Source organism: Sturnira hondurensis, unplaced genomic scaffold (assembly GCF_014824575.4).
Source record: "Sturnira hondurensis isolate 20B ecotype Veracruz unplaced genomic scaffold, ASM1482457v3 Scaffold0004136, whole genome shotgun sequence".
NCBI classification, from domain to species: Eukaryota; Metazoa; Chordata; class Mammalia; order Chiroptera; family Phyllostomidae; genus Sturnira; species Sturnira hondurensis.
The window spans coordinates 31,819,451-31,834,684 of record NW_028076767.1 but is presented as its reverse complement, the minus strand read 5'-3'; the positions used below and the strand labels follow the sequence as shown (position 1 = coordinate 31,834,684).

Below are 15,234 nucleotides of genomic sequence, written 5' to 3'. Positions count from 1 at the left end.
TTTTAATCTTGGCTAATGTAATTATGATGTGCCTTGGTGTGTTCCTTCTTGGGTCCAACTTCTTTGGGACTCTCTGAGCTTCCTGGATTTCCTGGAAGTCTATTTCCTTTGCCAGACTGGGGAAGTTCTCCTTTATTATTTGTTCAGATAAGTTTTCCACTCATGGCTATTTCTTTCCCCCTTCTGGTACCCCTATAATCCAGATGTTGGAATGTTTAAAGATGTCCTGGAGGTTCCTAAGCCTCTCCTCATTTTTTTGAATTCTTGTTTCTTTACTATTTTCTGGTTGCATGTTTTGTTCTTCCTTCTGGTCCATTCCATTGATTTGAGTCCCAGTTTCCTTTCCATCACTATTGGTTTCCTGTGCATTTCCCTTCATTTCAATTAGTTTAGCCTTCATATGTTCCTCTAATTTGTGACTATAATCAACCAGTTTTGTGAGCATCCTGATCACCAGTGTTTTGAACTGTGCATCTGAGAGGCTGGCAATCTCTTGGTTGCTTAGAGTTATGGGCTCTGAGGCTTTGAGTTCTTCTTGTGCCATCTTTTGGGTTGTTTGTACCTGTTACGTATCAGGATTGGAGCCCTAGGTGTTCACCAGAGCAGGGCAACTCAGTCGCTGGGTTGTGACTCTGTATGTGGGGGCGGGGTCAAAGAGGAGCTATGGTGGTCCCGTCTGCCTCCTCTTTCCGCTGCCACAGGTGCCACAGCTGCCACCATCACTGGGGCCCGCGCATTTCGTCCCACTGCAGGCGAGTGTGCCACTGCCGTCAGCCCTCCACCACTGGGTTCTCCCGCTGGGGCCTGCGCGGTCCGTCTCACTGTGCGTGAATGTGCAACTGTGGTCAGTCTGCCCTGCACCCTGACTGTGTCCGGGCTGCTTGTGCGCCTAGGTCGGGGGATCTTTCCTGCCTGACCCTGCTCCGCTGCTGGCTCCGCCCCTCTTACCCTCCCGGTTGAACAGTTCGTTTTTGTTGGACTTCCGTATAATTCAATTTTCTGTTCTTTGGCTGTGTCTTTGTTCTCCAAACCTTTGTTGTATTCAAACTTGGTTGTGGGAGAAGGCACAGTGTTTCCACCTATGCCTCCATCTTGGCGGAAGTCCTCTGTTTGTTTTATTTTTTAATGGTTGCTTTAGGTTTATAGCATACATCTTTAACTTATCAATCTGTCTTCAAATGATGTTTGCTCACTTCATGTATGGCTAAGTAATTTATATCATATAGTTCAACTTCCCCCTCCCAGCCATTGTGCTATTATTTTCATATGTTATACTTATAACATCTACAATGTTATAAGCCCCACAACACATTGCTATTACTTTTGTGTTAAATGTAGAGAAGCCACCACTGAGTTAACAATGTCAACACATCTATCTGACACCAACACATTCCTGCTGGCCTAGTGAGTGGTGGGTGTATCCTTTGCAACCCTCAATGGACCATAATCCCCTGATGAGGTAGGGGAACATCTCCTGGACCCTTATAATATGTCACCTCTAGCATGCTGGTTACCAGACAGCGACCAGCCCAGAGTGGGTCTGCCTCGGACCAGCCTGTAGTGTGTGGGTTCTTGACTTTGTATCAGATTCCACAACACCAGCCCAGGTGATTTTGGGGATGCATTTATTCATTTTATTTTATTTATTTATCTTCAGAGGGGCAGGGAAGGAGAGAGGGAGAGAAACATCATTGTATGGTTGCCTCTGGTGTGTCCCCTGCTAGGAACTGGCCTACAACCCAGGCATGTGCCCTGACTGGGAATCGAACCACAATCCTCTGGTTCGCAGGCCCACACTCAATGCACTGAGCTACTCCAGCCAGGGTGGGGATGCATTTATTAAAGCTGGGGACAGTGAAACAACAGAAGGGCTTAGGGTGGAAGCAGCAATAGCAGAGAGCCCAGGCCATGCTCTGCCTTGGCTCCTTAGAAACGTGATAGCAAAGGAGAGAGCCAAGGCGGGGCTGCTGAGAGCTCACTGGCGAGTCAGAGAAGAGAGAGTCTTGGAGACGGGATCAGGGGGTCAGCCCGGGAGTAGCTGCCGTTGCCCACTGCCCCCCTGGCTGCAAGCCTTGTGGGGACCCTTGGAGTCCAGGAGAAAGTAAACAGTTTCTACCTGGGGAGGGGCCAGGGCGTGCTCCAGAGGGAGCTGCACGAGGTCTTTGTCCTGAGGGTTTTATTCTCTGTCTGCAGGTGAGAACCTTAGGGGAAGGTTTCAGCAGGATATGCACCAGCTTTCCAGGTGCATTTAAATATTGCTGATGCATCAAAATGAGCGTATGGGTGGAGGTTGGGATTATTCCTTGGTCTGCTTTCCTGTGTTAACTATATCTTGGGTCCGTCCGGCTCTAATGGAGTTTTTGTTCTTTGTTCCCCTGACTTCTCTGTCCTCGGGTTTAGCTGGCACAACCGGCATTAATGGGGTCTCCATCCTCTATCCCCCCAACCAGCTGGATTTAAACTGTGTATTCTCTGGTTAGAAAGGAGAGGGAAAAACTATTTGCGCTCAAGTGTCCTTGGTTGGGGAAAATAAGGTCTTGGGATTCACTGGCTGTAAGTTGTTCAGAATGTTTGGCCTTGTTTAATTTTCTTGTTTCTGTTTCCCTATTTCACTTGCCCAGGTCTTTTCCCAGCTTCTTCCTAACCTGTNCTGACTTCTCTGTCCTCGGGTTTAGCTGGCACAACCGGCATTAATGGGGTCTCCATCCTCTATCTCCCCAACCAGCTGGATTTAAACTGTGTATTCTCTGGTTAGAAAGGAGAGGGAAAAACTATTTGCGCTCAAGTGTCCTTGGTTGGGGAAAATAAGGTCTTGGGATTCACTGGCTGTAAGTTGTTCAGAATGTTCGGCCTTGTTTAATTTTCTTGTTTCTGTTTCCGTATTTCACTTGCCCGGGTCTTTTCCCGGCTTCTTCCTAACCTGTCACAAAGTGACGCCCACCCATGGCTGACATGAAGATAGACTAGAATGGTCTTGGGACAGCGTTCTGTTGCAAAAGGGTGAGAGCAGAAGCGCCCGAGGCCCCTTGAGCCTTACCTGTGTGTGTGTGTGTGTGACTTAACTTCACTTTTGCTATTCCTGGCTCAAGGGTCCTCCATACTCGTCTGGACTTTCTCCCACCGTGGAGGATAGTGTCTCCCCAGGCCTGCATGGCTCATGTCTTGTTGGGACAGGGTAATGGAGACTGCTGGCTACCCCAACACCTAGTCCCCTTCTTTCTATAGTAATAGAAACCCTGACTCTTAGCTGGGTGAATGTCCACCGAGCTCATGGCCACATTTCCCAAGTTCCCTAGCAGATGTGGCCTAAGTTCTGTACCACTTGAACTTTCAACCGGCAGACTGTTCCCTTAGCGGGAAAGGAGGTGCCCGTCCGTTTCCCTCTTGTCGGATGGACCGTGGGCATTTCGCCTGAGCTGGAACAGCTGCCTGGGACCACCAGGTGGAAGTGCCAGTGGAGGATGACGGGCTCTTCGGGCAGAGGCGCCGGGGCTCCCGAGCTGCCTGTTGCGGCTCTTACACAAGAAGAAGCAAACGACTGGCTTGTTTAGGAGCCTGGCGTGTTGGGGTTCCCTGCCGTGGTGTCTGAGCACACACACTAACCAAAGCTGCCCACGCTGGGGTTCACCTCACAGGGCCCCTTGCGTCTCTCACCATGCTGCAGCCGCCCACTTCCGTTCTACTAGGAATAAAGGTGGTGTTATGGCCTCTGTCTCTGCTTCTTTGTTTTATTGCTAAAATTTCTCAGAACCCCAGAGCGGCAGAGGAGTGTTGTTAGATAGGAGACTCGTGTGCCTGGGGTTGACTAAAAACTCTACATGGCTTTTTAATGTCACCCCTTCGAGTTGCCCTCGGGGGTAGAAGCCCCACGGCAGGGGTCCTGCTGGTGTTGATTTTTAATCCCTTTGGACCCCGTGCTCAGCCCAGCATCTGGCACCAAGTAAGTGCGCAGGAAATGCCTGCCAACGAGGCTGATGCTTGAGAGAATTAAGGTCTCGGGCGAGGCCTCCCATGGGTGGCAGGCAATGAAACCTCGGGATTTCTTGCTTTCTATCAGAAACCCGAGCAGAAGTCTGTCTATTTCACCCTAACTCTCCTCGCTGGGACTGGTGTAGGGAGTCTGAGGAAGCACGGAACACCCTGTCTTCAGGCCAAGTCCAGGGGCAAGGCCCCAAGAACACAGGCAGGCTCAGCTGTGTCCACACACCAGGGCTGGTGGGAGAGCCTTGACCCCAGCAGCGAGGGTAGACACAGCTTGTTGGGCTGGCTGTCCCTGGGGGCATCCTAGAGATGGGAAGCTGGGGCCAGAGCAGCCTGAGACACAGGAGGAGAGAGGGGGCCCCTGGGGCAGCCTGCTCACCTGTTGTTCGGGGAGGCTAGGAGGTATGAGCTCCCCAGGGCCAGTGGGTGACATGAAAGGGAACTGGGCTTCAGCATCATGAAGGCACCATGCCTTCCAGTGCAGTGAGAGGTATCGGGGTGAACTCTGGGGGCTGACACCGAGGGGCATGTTGCCCACGATAGGGAACGTTTGGTGCAGAGAGCCTGCATTTACATACAGGCCTCACAGAGAGCATTGATGGCCATGCTGCATGAGAAATAGACCTTGGTCGTTCTAATTCCCCCTCTCCCTGCTCCAACTCAGAAGGAAGCCAAGGACTGGACACTGCCCCCTCTGCCCACCTGAGTCAGGCCCCAGCAGAGCACAGGGCAGAGACTTTGAGTGGGATGTGAGGTGGGACTGGTCCCTCACATCCAGAAAGTGAGGTCTGATCGCCAGAATGGGATCTGTCGGCACAGCAACAGGAAAGCCACAGGATCCGCTTGGGGCTACTTCAAGGGGCAAAGGCTGAGGAACCATCAGAGTGCGTATGAAGGCAGAGAAGGTTCCAGTTGAGTTCGCCCGGCTGAGGCCACTGGGAGCAGCACGTTCTCTCCCGGCTGCAGGCGGCAGAGTGTGGGGCAAGGAGGGAAGGGCCCACACGAGCAGAGGCCAGGCCGCCAAAGGCACCCGCTCTGCTGAAGGGTTCCAGTGAAGACTCTGAAGTCCCTTCTCACTGTGACACCTGTAAGGGGCCCTGACAGAAGGCGCTCAGCCACACGGAGGGCTCTGCAAGCCTGCGTGACAGGGAGCTCCCTCCCAAGGTGCCCGAATGATGGCCGAATGGACTTCACATGAGAAAGTCAACCATCTCCCCAGTTCTGCATCTGAGCCGCACAGAACAAGCCCACTCCCCGTAAACACTGGGACATGGAGAACGAGTCTTCCCAAGGACACCTCCCCTCCCTCCGTCTCCACCACCTCCGGCGAAGCAGCAGTCTTGTAGAGTCGGTGCTGTGTGATTGTGCTCTTTTTAACTTTATTTTGAGTGTAAGGACGTGACCACCATGACAGATGGCTAACCCTCCCCTTTTCTGTGGCCCAAGGAAGGAGCAGGAATGTCCCAACTGCAGGCTAGGGATCAGCAAACGGTCTGGACCATCTTCTTCCCCGTGCCCATTCAGAGAGTCGCTGGGTCAGGTGCCACGCATCCTGCTGCACTGATGGGCGCGAGGGCTGGGCAGGGCCATGGGGCTCACGAAGCAGGCAGCCACAGGGAGAAACAGCCAGAGAACGTGCAAAAGTGAGCAAGTTTCAGGCCAGAGTGGAGCCAGCCCAGAGTGGGAGTGAGGGACGGGGTGTGCTGGAGGCTGGGCCTCCCTGTCCAGGCAGCTTTGGGGGATGGAGTGGGTTTCCCAGGCTGGACAGGCGAGCCCTGCTTGCTTCGCGGTACCCAGGTTCTTATGGGGCCATCTGGGCTCTTCACTCTGTCACATCGATGGAGAGCATGGCCTTGATTGCAGGGAACTTGTTGCAGGAGAAGTCGGCCAGCAGCTGCTTGGTGCCACTCCGGGTGGGCAGGATCTCAAAACGTACCCGGGACCGCTCCTTGGGGCGCAGGGTCGGCACACTGGTGGGGAAGGGCAAAAGTCAGTGTTGACGGTGAGATTCACAGACGTCAGGCTGGACAGGCTCTGTGGCCTCAAGTCCTGCTTTGGACAAGGTCACTGCTGCTTTAGCTCCCCTGGATGCTGTCTTGGGTCACCAGGCCCCTCCAGCCCTTTGACCCATCAGCAAGGGTGTGGGGGACCCCTGATCTCCCAAATATGCTAAACCCTGAGGACCAGCTCCAAGCTCTGGTGACTGGCACTTCACAGGAGTTCCCAATCAAGTGCAAATGTGTTTGCCTACTGGCAGAATCTCCAGTTTTAAGACTAGAGAAGTTCTGTCTGCCCTGCTCCTGGACATCCCCCTGCCCCCTCCCGCCACCCCACATGGGCCCCTGAGGCCTGGGACTCACTCTATCTTGAGGCTGCCCCGCAGCAGACCGCTCCCCTCCACCATCAGCACGCAGTCCTTCACCGGCTCATCCAGTGGGTTGGAGAACAGCATCCGCACATTCACGGGTCTCCGCACCTGGGCCTGGTCCAGCAACTGCAGGGAGAGAGGTGGGTGGAGTCAGGACTTGGCTGCCAGTCTTACCTGCCACACAGTGAGAGCTGAGTGGGCAACTTGGCGATGGGGAAGATGTTGCTGGGGGGCGAAGGTAGAGAGGACTGTCTGTTTGGTCCTCCAAAGTGTCAGTAACATATCCATGCAGGGGGTTCCTAGGACATTGCTATGACCCCCATGCTACAGACAGGATACCCGGACTCAGGCAGAGAGGGCTTTAACTTCTCTGCCTAGTTCACAGGTCCCCTTTCCAGTTCATCCTGGGAAGGGCAGCCACTTCTTCCCAGGATAGCCTGGTTCCACTGCGGGCCGCTCTGAGGGCTGGGAAAGCTTTCGTTCTGAACTTAATAACAATCCTTTTCTTGAACCTCCGCTCTCTGGCTCTGATTCCCTTCCAGCCTGGAAGCCCTCTCCCTGGGAGGCTGCAGCTTGCTGGGGTCCACTCCTCTACACACACAGCGTGTTGGGCCCTGACCTCAACCCAAGCCATTCCCCTCTGATGACCCAGTCTAGTGATGCCCTTGGAAGTTTCTGGAGCCTAGAATTTCCCTACACATCCTGCTGTCATCTAGACAGGGCTGCAACATCACACTATCTTTGGTCAGGGGCCAGAGAAGCCTAGGTTTCCCGTCCGAAAAACAACCAGGATGATCTGTTCACTCCCAAAGATGGAGGCTTGTGGTCCTGCCAAGAAGCAGACACAACTGGGCTTCAACTTCCTCATCAGATAAGTAAACTAGTCAGTCCTTCCTGCCTTCCTCCCTGGGCTAGGAGGGAGCAGATGAGATCATGGGTGGGAAGAAAGCACTTTGGAAACAGAAAATGAAATTGCATGGCTGGTGGGCAGATTGAATAGCCAGGGCCTCCGTGGTGCCAGAGCCTTCACTAAACTAGGCCCTGCAGGGCCTACCGAGAATTTGTACACAACAGAAACATTCTGGAGACCACGATCCGTACCATAATTTCTCCCATGGAACTCACTTACGAGTATGACATCACACGAGGGATGAAGCGTATTCTATGCCTTCGGTTCACAACAAGACTGCATAAGTGGTGCCACACTTTTCACAATGATACTCAACTTGGGATCTCCATGTATTTGTTTTGCTTCTCTATCGCTGTTTACCACCCTGTCCTACTGAACCAAATCCGTACATGCCCCCAAGGAGAGGACAAGGGCCACCAGAAACCCGTGTCTGATTGTCAGTGGTTCATGGGTCAATGTTGGAACAATATTCAGTTTTCAGGGTCTGATTCTATATATAGTGTGGGGTCCTCAGGGCTAACTGCCAATCAGCATCAGATAAGACAATGGAGTTTTACCCAAATTATTATCATTTCGTACAGGTCACTCTCACGAGGCTAAAAATCTGCACCTTGCTCTGCATGCACTATGCATTGATTCATTCAGCTGAGACAATGCGGCATTGACTCTCTGAAGGCCAAAGTCAAGGAAAGAATGTGTTTGGTAATTCACACAAAGATGGAAATTCACACAAAGATGCCCCAAAGAAGAGCGAGCAGATGCCTCTTAATGAGATTCAGCAAGAAAGTTCTCGGTGGCACATTTCCAGCCCGTGTGCATTCTGCTTTCTCTTCTAAAGATTTTATAGTCTCTTTAAAGACAAAGCAGACTTGCTCTGGAAATCCCAAAGATGGAGCGCAAAAGTGTTGAATAAAAGATAATGTGAGAAGAAAGGCTGAGGGTATTGAGTACGGGAATATACTGGGGAAAAGCCTAACTTCATTTAAACACTGATGGTTTTTACGCAGAGTGTTTCCATAACTGAACTGGCTGCTACCCAGCCTCGTTTCCCAGCAGCCTCAGGAGTAGGAATCAGCATTCTGCTGCCCATCAGGTCTGCAGGGACACTGGGAAGCAGGAGAGGCCTTAACATGCAGGGGACAGGCATAGACTGTCAATGCAAACTCTGCGGGTGGCAAAGAATGTCAGCCAGGAGCCAAGTGTCTCTGTTGCAGTGGACAGGGGTGTTTCTGGCTTACAAATACTGATTATCTTCCTTCAGATATTGTACCAGGGGAGACAGCAATGGGCCCAGGAGGGTAGAAGACTGCCACCAAGCAGCTGCACAAATAAAGGGATAACTTCAACTAGGACAAATGCTGTGAAGTAAATGGACACAGACGCTGATGGTGTTTAAGGGGGAACAGGCCTAATTCAGGAGGGGTGGAATGTCAGGAAAGTCTTCCCCAAGGAAAGGGTACCCTACAAGGGAAGTATTTTATTATTCCCGTGACAGAGTTGGAGCAACGGAGATGCAGAGAGTAAGGGACTTAGTCAGTGCCAGTGCTGATAAACGGTGGGGTCTGGACAGAAGGTTACAGGTCCATTGTCTGAACAACAACAGGTCCTTGCTCTGCTTTTTCCCAACCTGGCTGTCCAGTCACTGGCTCCCCAGGCCCTGAGGTCGAGGACAACTTCCCTTATTCTGAAGCATCAGATTAACTGGGACGGGGAAAGGGCTCGATTGTACGCCAGCTCATGGGAGTGGGAGCCTTGGGTCCCCTGACTCTTCTGAAGTCAGAAATCCCTGCAGCTAGGGTGTGGCTTAGGGAGGGGTGGGACCAGGGCGCCCACAATCATCTAGCTCCTTCAGAAATCTGGGGCTTGGGAGGCCAATGGCATTGGGATAGAAGAGAAAAAGACACTGTCCAGACAAGTAAGGCAGATGATAGACACAGCAGATACCTGATCCATGAGGCTGTTTATGGGACTCACTGGAAGACCCATCGCCTCTGCCTGTCTTTGCCTGCCAGCCTCTATCCTCAGCTTTGTGTTATCTGACTCTGGTGGCCTCCAGCCAGGGCTAGGGGGCAAGTAGGACCCAGGGGCTGGAGGAAGAGGGACAGGCTTAGAGTCAGCACCAGTATTTCCAGACCTGGCTCTGAGGAAGGGACAGAGTGGCCCCAGGCACCCCCCACAGACCTGCTGCAAGCTCCCACAGCCTGGGCTCGTTGGAGTGAGCCTGGGGGCAGAGCCCGCAACCAGAAGCAGAATCAGAGGCAGCCTCATTGTCAACCACTGTGAAGGTGCTGCTGCTGGCTGCAGATGGGTCTGGAGGCCTGGAAAAGGACCCTGGGCTGGTAGCCCCAGGGCCTGAGGTCTAGCCCTGGCTCTAGTAGTTACTGTCTCTTCCCTCCTCCTCTGGGCTTTGATTTAGTGAGATGGCTGAATATGGGAACATGAGATTAGGCTTCTAAGAGTCCACTATTCTGTAGCTCTGAGGTCTACAGAGTAGAGAGATACACAGGAGTTGTGTCCATTTCTGATCTGCTCCACAAATGTGTCTGGGCGCTGGGCTGTGGGCTCGCTTCAGGCAGGACCCACCCCCCTGCACCCCTCTGTGATCTCTGAGTCTGGCCTGGCCTAGAACACAGCAGATGCACAGAGCTGAGTGGATGTGTGAGTAAGCAAAGAGTCCCACCAGCCACTCCTCAGCTGATACCCCAGTGGGTCTAGAATTGGAACCAAAGAAGCCAAGGAGCAATGTGCCCACTCATCTCACCAGTCAGGGAATGAGAATGTTAGTATGGGCGAGATCTCTTTGATGCATCTGGCAGAGGCTGGACCAGGGTTGGGCCCCATCCTCTGCCCTTCCCAGCAGGGAAGGCCCTTCCTTGTGGTCTTTGAGGGGCTGGGGCTCATGGGGCTTGGCTGGCTGGGGAGGCACCCCTTCATCACCCCTTTACCTCCAGGGTCAGGGTGGGGTTGTCCAGGATGACATCCCTCTCCACCAGCAGCTCGGCCTCGTCAGGGGCCTGGCACACGGCCGTGGTCCGGATCATGTTGTCTGCCTTCAGGTGCTTCTCATACTGAGCGTAGGGGATCTTCACAGGGTACTGTATTTCTGGAAGAAGAAGCCAGGGCAGCCGAGTGAGAGGGAGTGGGGCTGGCTTCTGAAACCTTCAGAGCTGATGCCAAGCCGAGTCAGTGTGAGCTGGCCAGGAATATCTGTAGCCCAGGGCTTGATAGAGCCTGTCTTGAGCTACAGGCCCTGGAGGAAATACCCCACCCTATCCTGTGCAGACTCCAGGGACCAGGCAGGGACCAGGGACAGACCAGGACTCTGGCTGGCTGGGCAGAGTCTGAGCTCGGAGGGGCTGAAGCCTCCTCCACGTCCAGAAAATGACAGAGGATGAGTTCCCTTCTAAGGGGCGGGGTGGGGGGAGATCACAAAGATGAACTCATTGTCTAGTGACAACAATGAGGACACCAACACGATAGTAACTGAGGGGGAAGCCAGGGATTGGCAAAACGGGCGCTCCGGATCCTCCCAGGCCACAAGAGTGTGGGATTCTATTGCAACAGCACCTGAACCGCCTCCCCACCTCCGGTCTCTCCTGCTTCCAAGTTATCCACACACATCAGGCAGACGTGGCTTTAAAAGAACTCCCCTGCCTACTTCATGCTGCTCCTCTGCCAGGTCACCTCAAAAACCCTCCACGGCTCCTCACTGAACGATGCTGAGAGCCCCCGACCTGGCCCTGCGTCCCTGAGTCTAACTCACTTCTCCCTTTTCTTGTGGTTCCTTGGAGGAAACAGGCATATCGTCACCCCCTGCCTAAGCAGGGTTCCCTCGGATGGAAGTGCCTCCCTTAGCTTTTCTCCATTTGCCCGGCTCCTCCCCAAGCTCCAGGGCTCTCTCTGGCACCACAGGACACAGGCACCTCCCCGTCCTCTGCACTGCAGGGCACCCCCACCTCTCCCTCACGTGGGCATGCTTGGGGGTTTGGGGAGGCTCTGTCCCCCACCATGTCCTATACCCTCTGAGGTAAGACTGTGAGGAAGGAGCTGCCCCGCCTTTACCACTAAGGGGATTTGCCCAGTCTGCCCCTTGCACCAACTGGTCCAGCCCTCTCAAAACCCCACACTGAGGCACCCTTCCGAGAGATATGCCACTAACAGCATCACCCGGAAGAGCAGGTGACAGCGGCAGGCTTCCAAGACCACTTCACCCCCTTCCCATTTCACTCTGCTGCCTCCTGCAGAAGCATGTACTTTGGGGAACCATTTCCCTCACGTGAATGATTTGGGGCCTACAAAAACAGCCCTTCCCTTGAGCTCTGAAGGTAAACCACAGCCAGGCCACGGCTTCTGGTGTGGGAAGATTTCTGCTAAAATTCTGTGAGAAGTCAGGTTGCTAGGGGAATGCTGCCCTCTGGTAGGTGTAACAAGTCTCAGATTCTCTGCAGACAGAATTCTTTCAAGATGGGCTGTATAATTAATCAGTTTTTATTAGTTCCTTCTGTGAAGTAAATCGCCACCCCACCCTCGTTAATCTGCCTGGGAAGTTCCAACTCTTGAAGACAGCTGGAGGGATTTTTTGAATGTGGGCACACCTGCATTCTAATCCTTCCACAGAGCCAGGCTTTCTCTGCTCCATCTGCTTCCTTTTTGTCTGGGCTCCCCAGGAGCGAGGAGTCACTACCATATGCCCCATGGTGTATGGCAACCCTTCTCACGTCAAACCTGAAAAGTGATTCGTTGTGGGGCGGGGTGGGGGCGGCATGCGGAGGTGTGTGTGGCCACTGTACATCCTAGGAAACGAGGTTAGCATTGGATTTAGCAGCGGGAAACCTAGGCCCAAGACCCTGGCATTGCCACCTACTAGCTACGACAGTTTCTTAAGCGACTCACAATCCCTCCAAGCATCACTTGTGGCCTCCGTAAAACAGGGATGCTGGAATCCATCACCTTTAGAATGTCAGTGAGGTAGTTTGTAAAGAAGTACTCTGTATGCCGTGGGCAGGGGCACGTACCCACCAGGCAGTGATTGTCAGCCCGTTTTCATCTCATGGCACACCTGATCTAATTACAAAAAATTTTGTGGCGCACCAAAAATATACATAGTATTTTTTTGCTGATCTGACCCAAAAAATAGGTATAATTTCGATTCATTCACATCAGACAGCTATTGTCATGTTTGATCCATTTAACATCAGACAGTTAAAATTTGACAATAAGGAAAAAGTGGTCAGTGTCCTTGACTAAATAGTAAGGCACTGCATGTTTTAAGAACTCTTGCTGCGCACCAGTTGTGCCACACTGGTGAAAATTGCTGCTGTAAGGGAGACTGTGGTATGTCCATTAATTGCCCAAGCCTCCCTCCTTCCTCTCCCAGGGTGTAAAAGAATTTGTGTTGGCAACACCCTAACTTGCACTGTTCACCGTGACAGTAATTTCCAAAACCTCAAAATCCAAGGTTTAACCACGTAAGTCGTGGGCTGCTCCTTCCTCAGACAACTGAGTCAGTTCCAGCAGGAACTCTCCAACCCCGACAGAACACTAGTGACCTTGGGTACCCTGCACCTCAACAACCTGTAGAATGAGTTACCTTCTTCAGGGTCCAGCGTCACTGTGATGGAGTCCTTCCACACCTCGTGGACAAGTGTGCCATTGTAGACAATGGTCCAGGCTGTCATGTTCACCGTCACGGTCTTCATGTCTCCCGTCAGATTTTTGAGCATCAGGGCCAGGTTGACTTCTTTGCCCACCGCCAGCATGCCAGTGACCTTGAACACCCCAGAGATGCTGGGCTCCCGTTCCTCTCTTTCGCCCTCGGATGAAGATGTTGGGCCAAACGTGCTGTTGGGTTTCAGTTTCCCCAGTGCCTTGTTAAACACGGCTCTTTCCTGCTCGGAACCTGTGGGGGAGGGGGAGACAGAGTCATCTCAGGAAAGTGGTGGCAACTTGGACAAAGGACAGGGCCTGCCTGGGAAGCTGGCCTGGGACTGATGCTGGCTCCGTTGCTGCACAGAGTTTCTGATCCAAGCAAATGGCCGGCCTCTCCTGGTCTCCTTTGCATCCTCCTGACGCAAAGCTCACAGACCAGCTCGTCTATGGCGCTTTTCCAATCAGCCTGCATTTCCAGGGGGCTGTAGGAAAAGCTCTATCACAATGGTGTGAAATTACTGTATGACCTGGTATTTTGCTTAGGTCCATTAAGTTAGATTTCTTTCTTTTCTTTTTTCTGATAGAAATTCCCTTGTGAGACTTAAAGAACAAATAGATAATTTAAACATAAATAAAAGCTGAGCTGAAAAGGTTAGAATAAGTTCATACATTTTTAAAAAGTTGTGATTTAGAATGGACTTCATTAGATTTCTTTTCAAATCACTAATCCATGTTATTGTGCTTTGTCTCCAAAGGTGCTTTAATGGCTGAAGAGCGGCGCTTTTGTCCCTGCCAGCTGACAAGGACTTCCCGCGGTTGGTGTGGTTCCAGGTCATAACTAGTTCAAGTTGCCGAGAGAGTTCAGGTTTCAAACACACAAAGGACAGGTTTTCAGGCCCTGAGTCAGACTGCGAGTCCTACTCAGTGTGCCGGTGCGGACAGCCCTGGGAGAATGGCCATGCTGCACACTGAAGACCATGGCTGCCGGAGAATAAGAGCTGAGTAACCCATCCCAAGGGTCTCAGCCAGTGTTGAACACTTAGTTCACATCAGGCTCTTGGCCTTGACCTGTAGACAGACCCACCAGCAGTGAGAAGGTGTTGACCTTCCAGGAACACAGAACACGAATAGAGATACACCAAGAATTAGCATGTCTAGCCCTGGCTGGTGTGGCCCAGAGGACTGAGTGCTGGCCTGAGAACCAAAGGGTTGTGGGTTTGATTCCCAGTCAGGGCTCATGCCTGGGTTGCGGGCCGGGTCCCCAGCTGGGGGCACTTGAGAGGCAACCACACATTGATGCTTCTCTCCCTCTCCTTCTCCCTCTCTTCTCCTCTTTCTAAAAATAAATACAATCTTAAAAAAAAAAAGAATTTCCAGGTTTATACCGGCAGACCATATTTTTGGTCCCCACCTTCCCCAACAAACCTGCGAAATTTTTAAGACACTAGATGACTTAGTATAACCACTTTACAACTTACCGAGTTCTTGCCCGTAAGTTATGTGTAACAACAGCAACAACTGGCTGAGACTTCAGAGCCAACTCATCAAAGCCCACCACGTTAGAATTAAGGCCCTAAGAGGGAAAGCAATTGGCCCAAGCATATAGTCTACTTTGGGGATTAGAGACAGAGAGGGGGCCAGTCCTCAGGATGCATAGTCCAGGGTTCCTCTCACTCATCCTGTTGAAAAGGAGGCAGGCGGCCAGATTACCCAAGCTGATAGCTCCTGGTGGGCTGGGTTCCTTCTGCTGCCTTCCCACTGTTTAGCCAAGCTGTAAGTCCACACCCAGGGCTGATGTCTGCACAGGGAACTGAGCCTTCTGTGCCCAGGACCTCGAAGCAGGCATGTTTGTACAATGAGGCTCAAAGCCTAGATACCTATATAGGTCACCTGCTGGGCTTACTCAAGACTAAGCTTCCTGCTAGTGTTTTCTCCTTTGGTATTGCTATTGCACAAATGCTTAGCAAGTCATTTTATGAGCTTTTCTTCCTCGGGGCCCTCAGGGACAAACTGGCATCATGAGGTAAGGAGAACTGGGCAACAACCGGCAGGATGATGAACTCTGCTGTCACAAAGGGGCTGGGGCGTTGCCAGGAATCCTGCAGGTGTTCCCCCAACCTAGCCACAACCTGGTCCTATTCCATTGCTTAGGAGGCTTGACTGGGACAGCCAGAGCACACAAGGTGTGACAGTAAGATAAGGCGCCCCACTGAATTATATACCCATGTAAGTGAGTAGTGTACTTCAAAAGTCATTATCCCAATGAGGCTGAACATGCTTAAGTTGTAAAAATCACCACTATTTATTAAGTCCTCACTCTGTGCCA

The 15,234-nt window shown here is 52.2% G+C and overlaps 1 protein-coding gene across 1 annotated transcript in view; it reads right to left on the bottom strand.

The window, feature by feature from the left end:
- Nucleotides 1–5,336: 5,336 nt before the first annotated feature.
- TGM3 (transglutaminase 3) overlaps nt 5,337–15,234 on the bottom strand; it is a 41,454-nt gene continuing 31,556 nt past the window's right edge. Inside the window, exons 10-13 of the mRNA XM_037044302.1 lie at nt 12,850–13,158; nt 10,205–10,362; nt 6,342–6,475; nt 5,337–5,951 (exon numbers count right to left, since the gene is read on the bottom strand). Coding sequence (XP_036900197.1) covers nt 5,804–5,951; nt 6,342–6,475; nt 10,205–10,362; nt 12,850–13,158 — 749 coding nt within the window. The 3' untranslated portion in view covers nt 5,337–5,803. The remainder of the gene's footprint in view (nt 5,952–6,341; nt 6,476–10,204; nt 10,363–12,849; nt 13,159–15,234) is intronic.